General features: G+C 35.7%; 1 protein-coding gene across 1 annotated transcript in view; it reads right to left on the bottom strand.

Moving 5' to 3' along the window:
* The window catches only part of N4BP1 (NEDD4 binding protein 1), a 98,096-nt gene extending 94,359 nt beyond the window's left edge, over window positions 1–3,737 (bottom strand). The window contains exons 1-2 of the mRNA XM_009638046.2: window positions 3,668–3,737; window positions 1,287–1,381 (exon numbers count right to left, since the gene is read on the bottom strand). Of these exons, the coding sequence (XP_009636341.1) occupies window positions 1,287–1,381; window positions 3,668–3,737 (165 nt within the window). The remainder of the gene's footprint in view (window positions 1–1,286; window positions 1,382–3,667) is intronic.
* Between the last annotated feature and the right edge of the window lie 11,215 nt (window positions 3,738–14,952).

Here is a 14,952-nt window from a genome sequence, read left to right as displayed (position 1 = left end):
AGGGTTGTGGGGGGGTTGTTTGTTTATATATTTTTCATAGGAGTTACTGTAACTTTGCCTCTGGCTGAAATTTGTCATTGGACTTTGGCTTTTCATTATTGACAGATATTTTTGGAAGGTATTGCATATACATGCTATATTTCTTAAATAAGGCTATCTTGGGTAGATAAGGCACAATGTGTGGGAGTGTTCTCAAAGAAAATCAAGTTGGGTAACATAATTACTCTAATAGCAGAAAACATGTCTGCAAAAAATTTATGAATAGTAAAATTACTGATAGATAGAATTTTCTATATTCACCAGGGAGAATTGTTTTCCCTTGAAATCTTTTCCATTAACAGCAACTTTTTTTGCTACTTCAGATTTTTTTTTCCTGTCTCTCTGCCTTAACTAGCATACCTTTGTTCTCATTTACATCCAGCACTTACACTGATGTTCTCTCGTAAACTTTTACCTCTTATTCCTATTCTTGTCTATACTTCACCCCAGTTAATAATTGTAAATGTACTGCAGCAGCTTGGGGGCGGGGAGGGGCGGAGGCAGAGAGTGGGAGAGAACACTGAGGGAGGAAAAAGAAACTGTAACACACTACAAATTCGTTAAAGCAAGACTTGTTATCTTGTAGAACAGACAAATTTCTTTAAGGGGAACAGGTCATGTTGAGAGTTGTAGTTACTCTTTAGCAGAGTTTGTAGTAATATATGTGGCTTTTTAAGCATGTGCTTCTTGGAATAAAGTATGCAGTGGCTCACCCTGTCGCTTCCCGGCTTTTTGTGAGTGTGGTGTTTGTAAAGCAAACCTAAGTGCTTCATTATGACTTTTTTTGTGTGTGTGTATTAAAACAGGACCTGATGTAGAGCTGCTGTAAGCATAGTTGCATAGTTCTAGTCAATGACCTCTAGACTAATTTCAAATATCCTTTGTCAATCACGAATAACATCATACTAATAGGCTTCCTATCTGGAAAAAGGTTTATAGTGAATCCTGCAGTCTTCATTCAAATAAATCTTTTTGTTGAATTCTGTGTTAATGGCAGAAAGACATTTTGGATGACACCTATGACTGATTTTAGCATTTAAAATATCACCAGTTTTCTTTTCTCCTTTTTACTATTCTTCAAAACCTAGACTTATAGCATGGTTTTGTATTTAATGTGAAATGTTTTATTTGCCTTTTGAAGAGTAAAATTTCTTTGTTTTATAAACATCAGATTTCAGAATAGGTGCACTGTAGGAGTCCATATGAAGATGTAATAAATGTGCAACTTAAAATCAAATCCAATTTACCCAGAGGTCAAAGGCAGTAGTGAAGAGATCAGATAGAGGAGAAAAGAGATTAATCCATCGTACTTCTGACTGACGTTCTTCAGAAAGTGTAAAGTCTAGGAGTTGAAACAATCAAAAAGACATTGAGAGAACAATATGAGGTATCCACTAACCTTCAAAATAAGCAAAATAATTCCAAGCTCTGTAGTCCACTATCAGAGTTAGACTGTAGTTTTTGAACTGGCTTGTCTCATTTTTTAAGTTAACATAATGTGACCTTCCCCCCATCTTTTTATGGAGTATCACTGACTTGTCTGTTTGGAAGATTTCAAAAGCTGTTCTCCCTTTTCATTGACCATGTATAATCAGGGCATGCTGTTTTTCTGTTCAGAACTTTAATTACACATATTGTGTTCCTCATGTAGGGGTGTTGTTTAGATAACTTATTTTGAAAAAAGGAACTCTATTTTCAGGCCTGGCCGCCCTTACTGATTTATAAGACCTTGTTTTTAATTCCTATGATACAGGATTCAGGAGTGCTGGAATTTCCCCTGCAAAAATGCAAAAATACATTGCTATTCATAGCAACAACTTCCAGATCCACAGTGGTCAAGTAGTAAACTGAATATAAGCAGTCATGTTACATTTTCAGTAATGGTATACAATAGGATGTTAGGATCGTTTTATGATTATTACACCCACAGATCTGTAGTAAGGTGAATAATGAGACATGAGATGAAAAGCAAACGCTTTCAGCAGCTATATAAGGGTGGTTAATGCATAATAGTTTTTCACTCTGGAATGGTTTATCCCTGAATGAGATCAAATCATGTTGTAACATACCATGATTTGTGAATGAATAAACCCAAATACACTCCTATTTATGAGAGCTGTGAAACTCTAGAAGCTCAAAACTTAAACACAGTAGAATTCTACTTATCCCCACTGCAACTATACCTTGCCAAGTTACTGCTTCCCTTAAGGCTTTTTTTCTACTCTGTAAATCCCTCTTTGTAAGGGCAATATCTAATACAATTTCATCAGCAAAATATTAATTACTGATTGCAAACTACTATTGGCCTAATCCAAATACAATTAATTTCCCACTGGCTATAAGACTTGGATGAAGTAAACTACAAAAAGTGTGAATAACTTGCTGTGGAAAGCAAGAACATTCTGATACTGCAGACTTAGGGTTTTTTTTACAGGGGCTGACAGTTCCCTCTAAAGCACTTACCAGTAGCTACATTTAGAAATGAGAGGGGGAATTTTATGTTGAAATTTTTATCCCACCGAGATTGTTGTAAAGGCATTTCTTGACCTGTTGCAAACAAGAATTTGGTCTGTTCTGTTAGGACAGATCTCTAGCTCTGACCGTGATTTGTGCAAAACCACACACTACTTCATTACTCTCCCCAGAGATACTGCAGTTTGTAAGGAACAATAATTACAGTCACTGGGGAAAGGAGCAAAGCACTGTATGTTTGTTAGTAGGCTGCCCAGCACAATAGTAATAATTATCTTTGAACTTAAGTTTTTAGATTTTAACCTACCAGAAATAATGAAAAAATACCACTATGCTGACTTTTCTTTTTAGCTTTCACTATACAATAGATAGAAAATCCTAACAAATCTTCATTTTTTAAAATTTGCTTTTGATGAGACAGAATTCTTTTCAGAATTTATAAGTTTATTATTACAGACATTAAGAAATACAGTTTCATTTTTGCATTTGTGATTTTATTGAGCTAGAGAACAAGAGACTTATTTAAGGCACTGGAGTGGGAATCTGCTCACCTGAGATTAGTTTCTGGTATGCTCTGAACTACTTGCATGACAAAGTTATAACCTCATCTGTATAAGTCAGTCTTAAAATATTTTTTCCTTCCTCTCTGTGGACTGACTTGTACATATATTGTAAATATGTATATGCAGTGCCTAGTATAACTGCTATTTGAGTGTGAAAAAAAAAATACCACCAAAACCCAAAACACATTAAAATTATACTGTTGTATGCTACATGGTTCTGTTGCATTTGAAATGCTTCATAACACCAAAGTCTCTTTTGTTCCAGAATTTAATTTCACAGAAAGAATAAAGAAAGCTTTGAAATTGTTGACACTGGAGAGGTATGGGAAGAGAGGTTGCCAGCAAAGACCGAGACAAAGAAGTTGTTGAGTACCTCAGCCTTCTCCTTGTCTGTTGTTACCAGTCTGCCAGTCTTACTCATCAGGGCAGGGTGGGGATATGTTGTCTTTGACCTTCCTTTTCTGGCTGATATACCTGTAGAAACCCTTATTATTCTTTGCATCCCTTGTCAAGTTTAGCTCCAGCTGCACCTCAGCCTTCCTGACCCCATCCCTATACAAGTGGGCAGTGTCCCTACACTTTTTCCAGGATACCTGTCCCGGCTTCCACTGCCTGTGCAATTCCTTGCACTTTAGTTTGACCAGCAGGTCTGAACTGATCCATGCTGGTCTCTTGCCTTCCTTTCCTGGTTTCTTACACCTGGGTATCGAGAGCTTTTGCACTCTATGGAAAGTGTCCTTAGAGATCTGCCAGCTCTGTTCTGCTCCCTTGACCCTGAGGGCAGTTTCCCAGGGGACCCTATAGTCTATCTCCTTGAAGAGCTGGAATTTTGCTTTCCTATAATTCAGGGTCCTGACTTTACTCAGTGTCTGACCCGCATCCCTCAGGACTGTTAAGTCCACCAGTGCATGATCATTGCAGCCCAGGCTGCCTCCAATCTTGATATCACCGGTTAGCTCACTTGTGTTGGGGACCAACAGGTCCAGTATCGCATCCCCTCTGGTAGGGCTGTCTATTACCTGGCTTAAGAAATTATCCTCAATGTATTCCAGGAGTCTCCTGGATTGCCTATAGCTCACTGTGCTACCTTTCCAGCAGATGTTGGGGTGGTTGAAGTCCCCCAGCAGGATGACAGCCTGTGAGCATGATGCTTCTTGTAGCTGGAGTAAGAAGGCTTCATTAACAGGCTCCCCTTGATTGGATGGCGTGTAGTAGACACCAACCACAAGGTTCCCTTTGTTGCCTCGGCCTCTGATTCTTACCCATAGGCTTTCAACCTGCTTGTGGCTATTTTGCAGTACACTTGGTCAAACTGCAATGTGGTGCTGGCACTGGTCCAGAAGGATGAAAAGTACTGGCTTGTTTTGATAAGAAAGTATTAATTAAATAGTGTGAGAGAACAGAATGAATGATATAATCATTGGTTCTATAATTGGTAATAGTCTCTATGTTGTTGTTTTTGTTATTGTGTATTAACAGCCCTGAGTACCTGAGAGCTTATTTTGACAGATGCTGCATGTGTGCATGCCTAAATACATATATGCACATAGACACATGCTGACAATAGTGAGAAGGTCTTTGGCTTAAAGGAATTATGAAAATTTGAAGCAAATATGCAATATGTAAGATATGTCATGAGGTAAGGCGTGGTATTTCTTCTTAGTAATGGCTGTAATACCAGAAAAAGTGATTAGTGGAACTGAAGAGGAAAAGATAAAGACAACAGAAAGATTGAAAGGAGGAGAGAAAGTGATAGTTGAGGAAGAAAATACACCAAAAGATATTGGCCATTGGTTTGATATAGACTATAGCAGTGTAGAAGAAAGTAGGAGAAAACAGCAATTCCAACTGTACTTGTAGGTGCTAATTCTCTGTTACTGGGAACAGCTTTATAGGCTTCAACGAGCACAGATTCTTGCCTTAACAGGATTAAATCTAGAAGATGACAAATGATACATTAATTCAGTTTCCTCATTCACTCCAATCTCTGTAGTCAGAGTAATGGATGTCTTCAGAGAGTTGATTTTTAGGGTTGTCCAGTATAAAAAAGAAAGTAATGGAACTACTTGCCTCAACCAGTTGAACCTACATTATAAACCAACTTAAAAACCTTCATACTTTGAAGTGTTCAGAGAACAAACAGCCAAAAGTTTCATTTGAAGCTAATTCTTAGCTTATTTTTGCAGCTGCCTACTCTCACCTTTATTCATGTTGACTTTGCTGAACCAGCACTGCCTCTGTCAGTCTTGTACACTGGAAGGACTACATCTAGAAGAGCAGGTTGACTCAGCAAGTGTAAGACCAGCAGGCTGGTTGCAGCCAATTTCAGCCGGAGGATTTGAAAGTTATATAACTTGCTCTGCAACCTGTTCAGCAAAACAGATGGAGAGTACAGACAGACGCAAGGGCAGAAAGGAGTAAGAATGCAAGGGTAGTAGGACAAAGAGGGGAACATCGTAAAGGGACAAACAGAAGAGTGAGGGAGAAAAGATTTTAAAAAAAAAAGGCAACGAGTTGGTAGAAAACTCCTAGACTATCTGAAAGAAATATAATTGATTGTTATACATTTTTTTCTTAGACTCTAATGGGAGTTTCATATTTACCTAAACAGCATGAAGATTTGGGTTTCGAATGCATAAATGTATATAATTTTTTGTGGAAGTATTTGTCCTAACATTTGTAAATAGGCCATTAATAGTTGGGGTTTATTGCTGCTGATACATTTTACCTGACGTGTTAGCTTACACAGTGGCTTATTTCAAGATCAAGTTAGTTTTCTCTTGTAGTTTCTTGCATTGAAATTCCTCACTGAAAAAAAAAAAAAACCCACAACCAAAACCAAACACCCCCCCCTTTGCAATTTTACAGTATCATCCATATTCATTATACAGTAAAAAATGATGATCAACATTGCAGATTTGATAGAATGTCATTTCACTTTGAAAATATTATTTATTTAGAGAAATTCTAGAATAGTTTTGCTGGTCAGTGTAGTTACTCTACCTTTAGTGTAGTACAAGAATACTGTTCTGTTAAGTATTTTGTTAAGGAGATTACTAGTATTTGCTAGGTTTTCCTACCTTTTATATGTATTGTTTAGTATAATATTGTAAATTGGTGTTTGACAGTTAATATAATCCATCTAATCATAATTCATACATTATTTTACTCGTAATTAAATTAGCTTTTGTTGTGGTACACATTTTCATTACTCAGTAATTCCTTTAGCAAATATTTATTAAAGGTCTGAGTGCAGTTATCATTCTGTATGAACTGGTTATATTACTTGTTTTACACCAGTTTGCTGTTTGTATGTGATATTTAATAAGTATTAATATTTATGTAAACACATTACATCCATCAAACTATGACACTGTAGCCTGCTCCAAAGTCTTCTGGAAGAATATAAGGGGTCTTTTCATTGCTCACAAAGACTTCAGAATAGGTTCATTAACTAATCTCTTTTGTAGCTTCTCATATAGAATGGGTATGCTAACCAATAAAGAAAACTAAATTTGGCTTATTTAAGACAAATCCACACTAGTTGTGTATTTCTAGCTCATGAACAATAACTTGATAACTCGCCGAGAGTTTGATCAACTTTCTCACGCTATGTTTCAAGATCAGAGAAGGATGACATTAAAAAGCACACCACTAAGGAAAAATAATAATCTAATTTCACTGAAGATGAACAAAATTAACCTTCATTTGAATATGCAAGCACGTATAGCATTTGGCAACTTAAAACTGTCCTTCTCCGAGGACACAGGAGGCAATGATGAAACTGCCTATATTCCAACTGAAAACTTTATTCTTAGAGGCTTTTACACATGAGTAAGTGCTAAATAATAATAATAAGCAGAGACTGAAACAAACTACTGGTAACTGAAGGGTGTCAATGCAGTCAAGATAAAGAACTGGGAGCTCTTCAAGTGAGTCGGGGTGTGACAAAATCTGTGCTGATGAATGCTGACATCCTGAATAAAATCACTACATGGCTTCACGTAGGTCAAGAAACTACATTGTTTCCCTGAGCCACAATGACAGCGGGGTGACAGAGATTAATAGCTTTGTATTGACTGAGCAACTTCCAGTTCCTTATCTTTGTCAAGTCAAGGCTCTGTCCAAGAGCTGAAATTGTTATTAGACTTATAATTGCAAAGACATTTAAAGGGTTTACCCTTAAGGGACTATGAAATCCAATAAACCTTTCATAAAACCTCAAGCATTCAAGTGCAAACCCCTTGTCTCAGAGACAGGCATGCTCACAGCCATAACAGGGGAAACCTTGAAGCCTCATACATTGAATAATGTTTGATTTATGAAGTTGGTTTTGAATTTGTATCAGTTGTTTTATTAAAAATATATGAAAGAATGTTTTAAATATGAGTGAGCTGTGTTCACTTCTGTCTTGATCAAGTACTCTATGTGTCTGAGCTGGAGGTCTTCCTTCACCTGTCACTTAGATTCATGAGAGCTCAGGAATACTGAATTTGTATTGCTAATTTAAGGCGCTTAATTCAATTTGGATGAGATTAAATCTCAATTCCTCACTGAAGTTTCAAAATAAAAGCTTCAAGATCAGGCTCTGGTTTCTTTATTATTGTTGATTTGTAAGGAAATGTTTGCAGCATGTAAAGAGTTTTCAGTACTATATGTCAGACTTACTTAATAGACTTCTTTGAATGAGAGAATGCAGTGTTTTAAAGCAGTAGATTTAATGCTTATCTCTGTGGCTTACTTAGAGTCTGTTCCAGTACAACATAGTATAAATTGAGAGATTGCACTGGTCTCAGGAGATACCAGATTCTTTCTTTTGTTTAAGAAGCTTGAGCTTTGCTAGGAAATGATTGCAGCTTGTCAGTAACCCACACTGTGCTAAAATTTTCTGTTATTCTGTTTATTTACTTACTCTAAAGCTTAAAGGGCTTGAATTGATGCCAGTCATAACATCAGTCATTGCAGGCATTTTGCAGTGGAGCAAACTATATTGCATGGTGCAAAGTAATGTAGAATCCACCCCATGACTTTAAAGAAGGGAAATCTCATAAAACTCTACTCTGTTGCATTTAATAACTTATAAACTCTGATTTTTTTGTTGTCAAGACATTAAGAAATAAATGATAAATAATTAAAAACTAGCTTATTAATAGCAATAGTTGGATTTAATAGCCATAATATATTCAGGCACATACCTTTCTATAAGCATTCATTAATTCTTCCACTTTCAGCAAACCTGAATGGCATTCACCTGAAAACTAGTTACTCCAAGTTATGAAGCTCTATACTAGTGTGTCTGCAGCCATAACAGAGTACTCTTTAGATATTTCAGAATGCTTTGATGGGCTTTATATTCTTATTCCAGTTATTGCTGTGCTTGCCACCTCCCATAGTTATAAGCCATATCCTAGGACCATCAGACTGATATACAGGTTATGCCTGATATTCCGTTTTGCTTCAGAGAAGACAATTTGAGCTTTTTGACAATAAGAAAAGATTTAAGTTTAAGTAAACCTGAGTATTGAAGTGACTGTAACGTCCACATGCATCCACTGGATTATAAGAAGACTTATTTCTTTTTTGTCATGTGTCGACTTAATTCACATGCATGTATTGGGCTAATGCAACCATTAACAGGTTCAAACCTTTTTTACATTTGCAGAATTAAGGACCTCCCTAAGATAATGCAGTGTTAAACATTACTGTGAGGGTCCTGTCTATACTTACAGAGTATAATACCTAGACAGACATATAAAAACTAACGGTGAGTATTTAGAATTGACTTTTCTACCTTGTCTTGGGATTCATCCAAAGATTTATTGAGCAACATTGCTTGGCAGAATAAAGAATCAAAAGAAACATTTTCAGCTGCCATTAATTTCAGTCAATATAAGGACTACAATAAACACAGCTAAAACTAGTTAGTCTTCATGACATTGAAGAGCCATAAATTGCAGGATTATAAAGGGTCTCTGGACTGTTCAAACTGTTTGGGAGCATTTACAAATATAGCACTAGACTATTGTAGCTTGCCTTAGGGGCAGACTTTCATAGAAGACTTTTTCCCAATTTTTTTTTGACAAATTTACCTTTATTCAAAATGCTCAACTGAACAAAAATAAAATTAATCAAGCTTCTACTTTCAGTCTTCAGTTTCTGAAAACTTCTCTGATGGCTTTACTACTGACTGATTTGGTGATTTAATGTAAGAAAAGTAAAATGCAGAAAGAGGAAGAATTGTAACTGATATACTTCAGCTATCTGAAGGAGCAAGTATTCATTAATTCCCTTTTGACTGGACCTTTAGATAGAATGGAGAATAATATTCTTATTGCCTGAGATTTTAAAAAAAATTTCTAATTTGCTAAATATTTTTTCCTCTGAGAACCTTCCAGTGGTTACAGTCTAATTCAAATGAGCAAGTTGTATTAGTCCTTTCATTATGTATATATGTTTGCAGGTACATCTGTATACAAGAATGTCAGCATGCATTATAAAAAAGCTCTATTCCAGTTTCAGAATCCTGAAATCTGCTTTTGATAATGATTATATAATTGTCTTATATGTAATGTGTTAATAATTAGGGCTATTTTAAGCTAGTATCAAGGTTAGAAGCTCTTATGGGTTGCTTTAACATTGTCAAAAATATATTTGAAAAAAAATTGTATTTAGTTCATGTCTGTTGCAAAGAAGTGGAAGAACAGTAGAAGATCAACATTACTTAAAACTTGTTTCAGATGTGTTATCTGGAAAACGTCAAGATGATCTGAACACATCAGAAAAAACTGAAGTAAATGACGTTCCATCTCAGCACGCAATAGAAGGTTTTCTTCTGTTTGGACCTCTTCTTTTTCTGCCTAGAAATGTTGCCAGAACAGAGTTTCAGAACTTTAGCTATTTGTCTGGCAGTTTGGTTAAAATTTTGGATAAATTGTACTGCGCATATGCATGTCAATCCTAGCCCAGACGTGCAGACACCTGACATGCTCTGCATGTGCATTCTGCACACCCTGAACCATTGAAAGTGACTGTACATGCGTAACAAAGCACACCCTTCTCTCCCGTAAAGAAAAACAAGTTTTGTTTTTATGTGGCTGACTGGCCACTCCTCTAATATAAACATAAGCAGCTTCTCCACCGATGTACCTTCCCTTGAGTTTTATTATTGAAGGTAAGATTTTGCTCTGATAAGGATATTTTCCCCAAAATACCTTTCTGAATGCGGCCACTGAAATTTGTCAGAGTAAAAGGGCTGCCATTTTAAAGCAGCCATTTAAGAACTAGTTGCTGCTCGCTGCATTGCTCTCATCTCGTAACTTTTTTCCCTACCTGAGAAAGTGGGATATTGTGGGAACTTAAATCAGTTTGAACGATCTTGTTACATAATACAGCATTATAGGCATGTTATCAAAGTCAGATAAGCATGGGATCTTGTTTCATGCAGTAGTAGGAACATGTAAACTGAGGGTAATTGGTAACGGAAGTTCAGTGTGGTGTATAACAACCAGCACTTTAGTCACATGGAATGTAAGGACATAGTATTTTGCCTGCTGTCTTCACCCTGTTTCCTACAGGGAAAATATGCAAGGAGTAAACAGGAGGGATGCAATGAACCGCAGTGGACACAAATTGAAAAAAGTAGTTGTTAAAAAGGCTGAGGTATGAGGTGAAAGCTTAAGAAAGCCTTAGTGTTTGTTTGGTGTTTTTGACTCCATGGAGAAAGGAATATCATTAATCCTTCTGAGAATTTCTGTAAATATTTGGTTTTTCATATTATGCTTTTTTTCTTCCAGTGTTTTTCATATATCAATGCCAATGCTAATTGCTAAGTATATTGCCACAAATTAACTTGCTTTTGTTACTCTGTGTGTGCAAAAATTAAGAGGTAAACATGTGACTGAGAAAACTGTAATCACTTTAGTTACCCACTGTCTGTTGGCAGAAGATGAGCAGTCTAGCCATGTTTTCTCTTACTGAGTGTTTACCAGAAATTTTATATCTACATATATTATTTTGTATATGTTGTTCTTATACATACTAAATAAGAACTCTCTGGATTCTTATTCACATAAATACACTGTATATTCTCTGTCCCTAAGTGTGTGCAAGACAGAAATGAAGAAAGAAATGGACATGTGTGTTCCTAAGCTGTTTTGATCCTATGCTGGTTTAGATCTATGCTGTTCCTAAGCTGTTTAGATTTTATGCTGTCTCGTAGTTTGCACTAACTGGCAACAATTATGATAAGCAACAAGTCAAGAAGCCAGGAAGCTGGTGACCTATTGATCAAATTACAAAAAAGAATAGAGTGAACAGACTAGTCCAATATCTGCAAAGTACAGTTCAAATTCTTAAGTCATTTTTTTAAGCAAAATTTGAATCCTAAACTAATAACTCAGTTTCGTGACAAATAGAATAAAAACTACAAGTTGGGTGATGACTTAAGTCTCAGCATAAAAGGCCCATTGGCAGCTGCCTTGTTATTAATAATCTAAAGCTGGAAGACTAATTGCAGCTGTTTGTTTCTTGACTTTTTTTAAAGTCCTTTTTCCAAACATTAGTTTTATTTTGGTCCATCTGAATATTGATGTTTCATAGTTGTGGTTAGTTTTATTTATTGGAATAAACACTTTAAATGCTAGTGGCATCTTCAACAAAAGTTCTCTTAACAAGTCCAGAAGACAAACTGGTAATTAATCCAATAGTAAACTAATATTTTAGTAGCTATATTTTGTTTTATAGAGGCAATGACCAGTTTTAGAAATCATTCATTTCTAGGAATTGTATAGGGTTTTGAAACTTTTGTTACTACATGCCTTTTTTTTTATATACTTAGAGGGGAGAATTAGTCAATACAATTTCTGTTCAGTTATAGGCTTCATGTATGTGTTCAGAAAACCCATATAACTTCTGGCTTTCTCTGTTACCTTTGCAATGTTTGTAATGTACCTTGAAATTCATGTTTAAGCAGGTCCAATAGCAACTCAAGACTTCATATGGTGTTTTTTCAGTGTATTCCTACTCTTTGGGGAATAGAAAATAATATTAATGTGGCCAATAGATAATTGCATTTCTCCCTGTCAAATATTTCCCACAGACTCTTACCAAAGCTTATGGATAGCAACATACTGCAGGAAGAAAAGTTTTCTAGCATGAATACATAATTTTTCATAAAAATTTCAGAGTTCATTCTACAATTGTACTTTGTCAGTAGTGCTAGGAAACAGTTTTGGTGGTCATTTGGTTGTAATTTCATCCATTTATTCCAACAGGTAATTTTGCTGCAATTGATGAGATACTGACAGCAGCCAGATGCTGTGAGCTCAAACCTGTCCAGTTGAAAAACCAACATAGTATGAATGTGGCTTAGGTAACCTCATGTAGCTCATACTATTACTTTCCCTCTCTGGTTATCTGTTGTCTTTGTAGCTAAAAGGGATATTAACTACACATTAAAGATCGATGATCCCATGAAATATTACAGTGGCCTCCCATTACACACAACAATCACTATTTATAAGTTCTTTGTACTGTAGTCAGTAGGTATCCTACCATCACCACTGCTGAGAACCCAACATTTCCTAATAGTTATTATGCAGTGGGACCTGTGGCTTTCTCTCTGCTGTTCAGGAAGTATTGGCACTAACTATGCAGTTAGGAGTGGTTTGGTAAATTTTGATAAAATTCTAATTTTTAATAGCTTTGTCTGTGGGTTTTTTTGTTTGGTGGTTTTCTTGGTTTTGTTTTTGGGTGGTGGTTTTTTTTAGGATTTGAAATCATCATCACTTGAAAAGTGGAAAACTGCAGTGGGTTAACTTGCTGCATTGAATAAATAGCATTGACATTTTGGTTAGTGAATGATATTCTTTTGAAGTGTATTCAAGCAAGCAGTGGATATTGAGGACAGCCCAATCCTATGCAAGACAGTCCGTTCTCCTAATACTTGTTTCACATTATTTTCTTGTTTATCCTGAGGTAGATTTTGGTCAAGCTGCTGAGTGCTAACGAGCTTTGCCAAGTCATCCAATTTTTGCTATTTAAGTTCCAGAGGGAGCTACAAAACATTTCTACTCCATTCATAACAGTATTAATCTAACTGTGCAGAAATGGAGAGAAGATGGGAAAGGATAGAAAAGAATTCATTACACTTACCACAGGAAAACATGAAATTTCTTCAAAAAGTTTGGATGGAAGTAGAAAGAGATGAAAAGATAAAGTCAGGCTATTCTTCCTTCCAATTCCTTTTTCTTCAGGATTGCACTTAAATTAAGAAGCCTTAAAGGATAGTAATTATTGAGCTAATTAGAGTCCCTGTTCTGTTATAATAACGTAAGGGGTTTCCTCTTTTTAATTCTGATAGTACAAAACCTGAAAGATTACAGAAAATGAACTCATGTTCAGCAACTGCTGCATATTTTATTTATTGCATAAATATAAAGCTAGAAAAGAATTGTTGTTATCAATTATTATATTGTTGTTTTCAGTATAACTGAAACCTCATTTAGGACTGTGTATCTACTGAATAAATGTGATACATTTACCAGATGTATCACCAGAGATGATTCCTGCTCTGAAGACTTAATAGCCCTTATGATTCAGTAATACGCACAAATATAAATCACATAAAGGCAGTACATTTTAAATATATCCACTACTGCACTTTAAATCCTAGATGTAGGATAAGGATATGAGTGCTGTGCTGGATCAGAGCCTTATTTAAAATGGGGTGCCATAATGGCAAATAATAAACCTTAGGAGGAAAAGGAAATGAAGTTATCTGTAGCAAATACATGTAATCATGCATGTCACCTGTGTCCATGACTCCGTGATTTAAATTCAAGTGACACTGCAAAGACACATGAAGCTGTGATTATTACATCTAGTGAAGAAAAAATTTTGACCTCTCTATTGATTGTTAATTTTTTTAATATGGAAAGCGAGAAACAATTTATTTTCAGAAACTATTGACTTTGAGGATCCTAGGTCTGGGAGGAGAATCTTTATTAGTTTATATAATCACAATGTGTAAAATGTTTCAGTTTCTGTAGCCTTAGTTCTGTTTCTTTCTTAAAAGTAATAAACACTGTACACAGGAGTATTGCTAAAGTAGACTTCTGATAGCAACCTGGGGTGTTGGATAAAGTTACATTGCTCTGGGAAAAAAAAATACTGGCGCTTTTATGAGTATTTCTGTAGATCAAAATACTTCAGATAAGGTGGGGGAAGGGAATGGTATGTGAGCTACTGTTTTAAGATTGTTTGAATGTGTGGCATTGTTTCTCACAGATTGCCTAGATAAACAAAATATTTTTTATTATTCTGGATTTACCAGAATTTTCCTGGTAGATGCTTAAACATGCTAGATGCATGTTGTTATTGTGTGTGGAGAGCTTCAAGCAGTATAAATCCCCTTCTTCTCCAGCTTCCTCCTTACTCTGCAGTTGGGCATATTCCTTATATCACTGTACCTATAAACATGTACCGACTCAGTGACAGATAAGATAGTGTCATATGGGACATGCTTTCAAAACAAATGGGATTAGCTAACATATAAAAATGGTTGGAAATGATGACTACAGTTCTGCTGACTTCACTGCTATTACAATTTATGTGAGCAAAAGCTTTATCTCAACTTTTTCTGTGCCTCAGCCTTGCATATTTTAGCTGAGCTTTTTAAAGTCGAAATGGTCTCTCTACAACTTGCACATCATCAATACTAATGAGGATGCTTCAGACCAGATGAAACTCATCTTCAAATAATTCCCTTAATATTCCTATAGTCACCCCAGTGGAATAGAAAAAGAATTAATACAAAGCCTGTCAAAAAGAAAATTGTTATAGTCATACTCAAGCATCTCACTTCATTTTTTTTTTTTTC

The sequence above is a fragment of the Egretta garzetta genome, unplaced genomic scaffold, assembly GCF_000687185.1.
Source record: "Egretta garzetta isolate BGI_Z169 unplaced genomic scaffold, ASM68718v1 scaffold354, whole genome shotgun sequence".
Lineage (NCBI taxonomy): Eukaryota > Metazoa > Chordata > Aves > Pelecaniformes > Ardeidae > Egretta > Egretta garzetta.
Note: the sequence above shows the minus strand (reverse complement) of the source record. Positions and strands in the feature narration are given on the sequence as shown.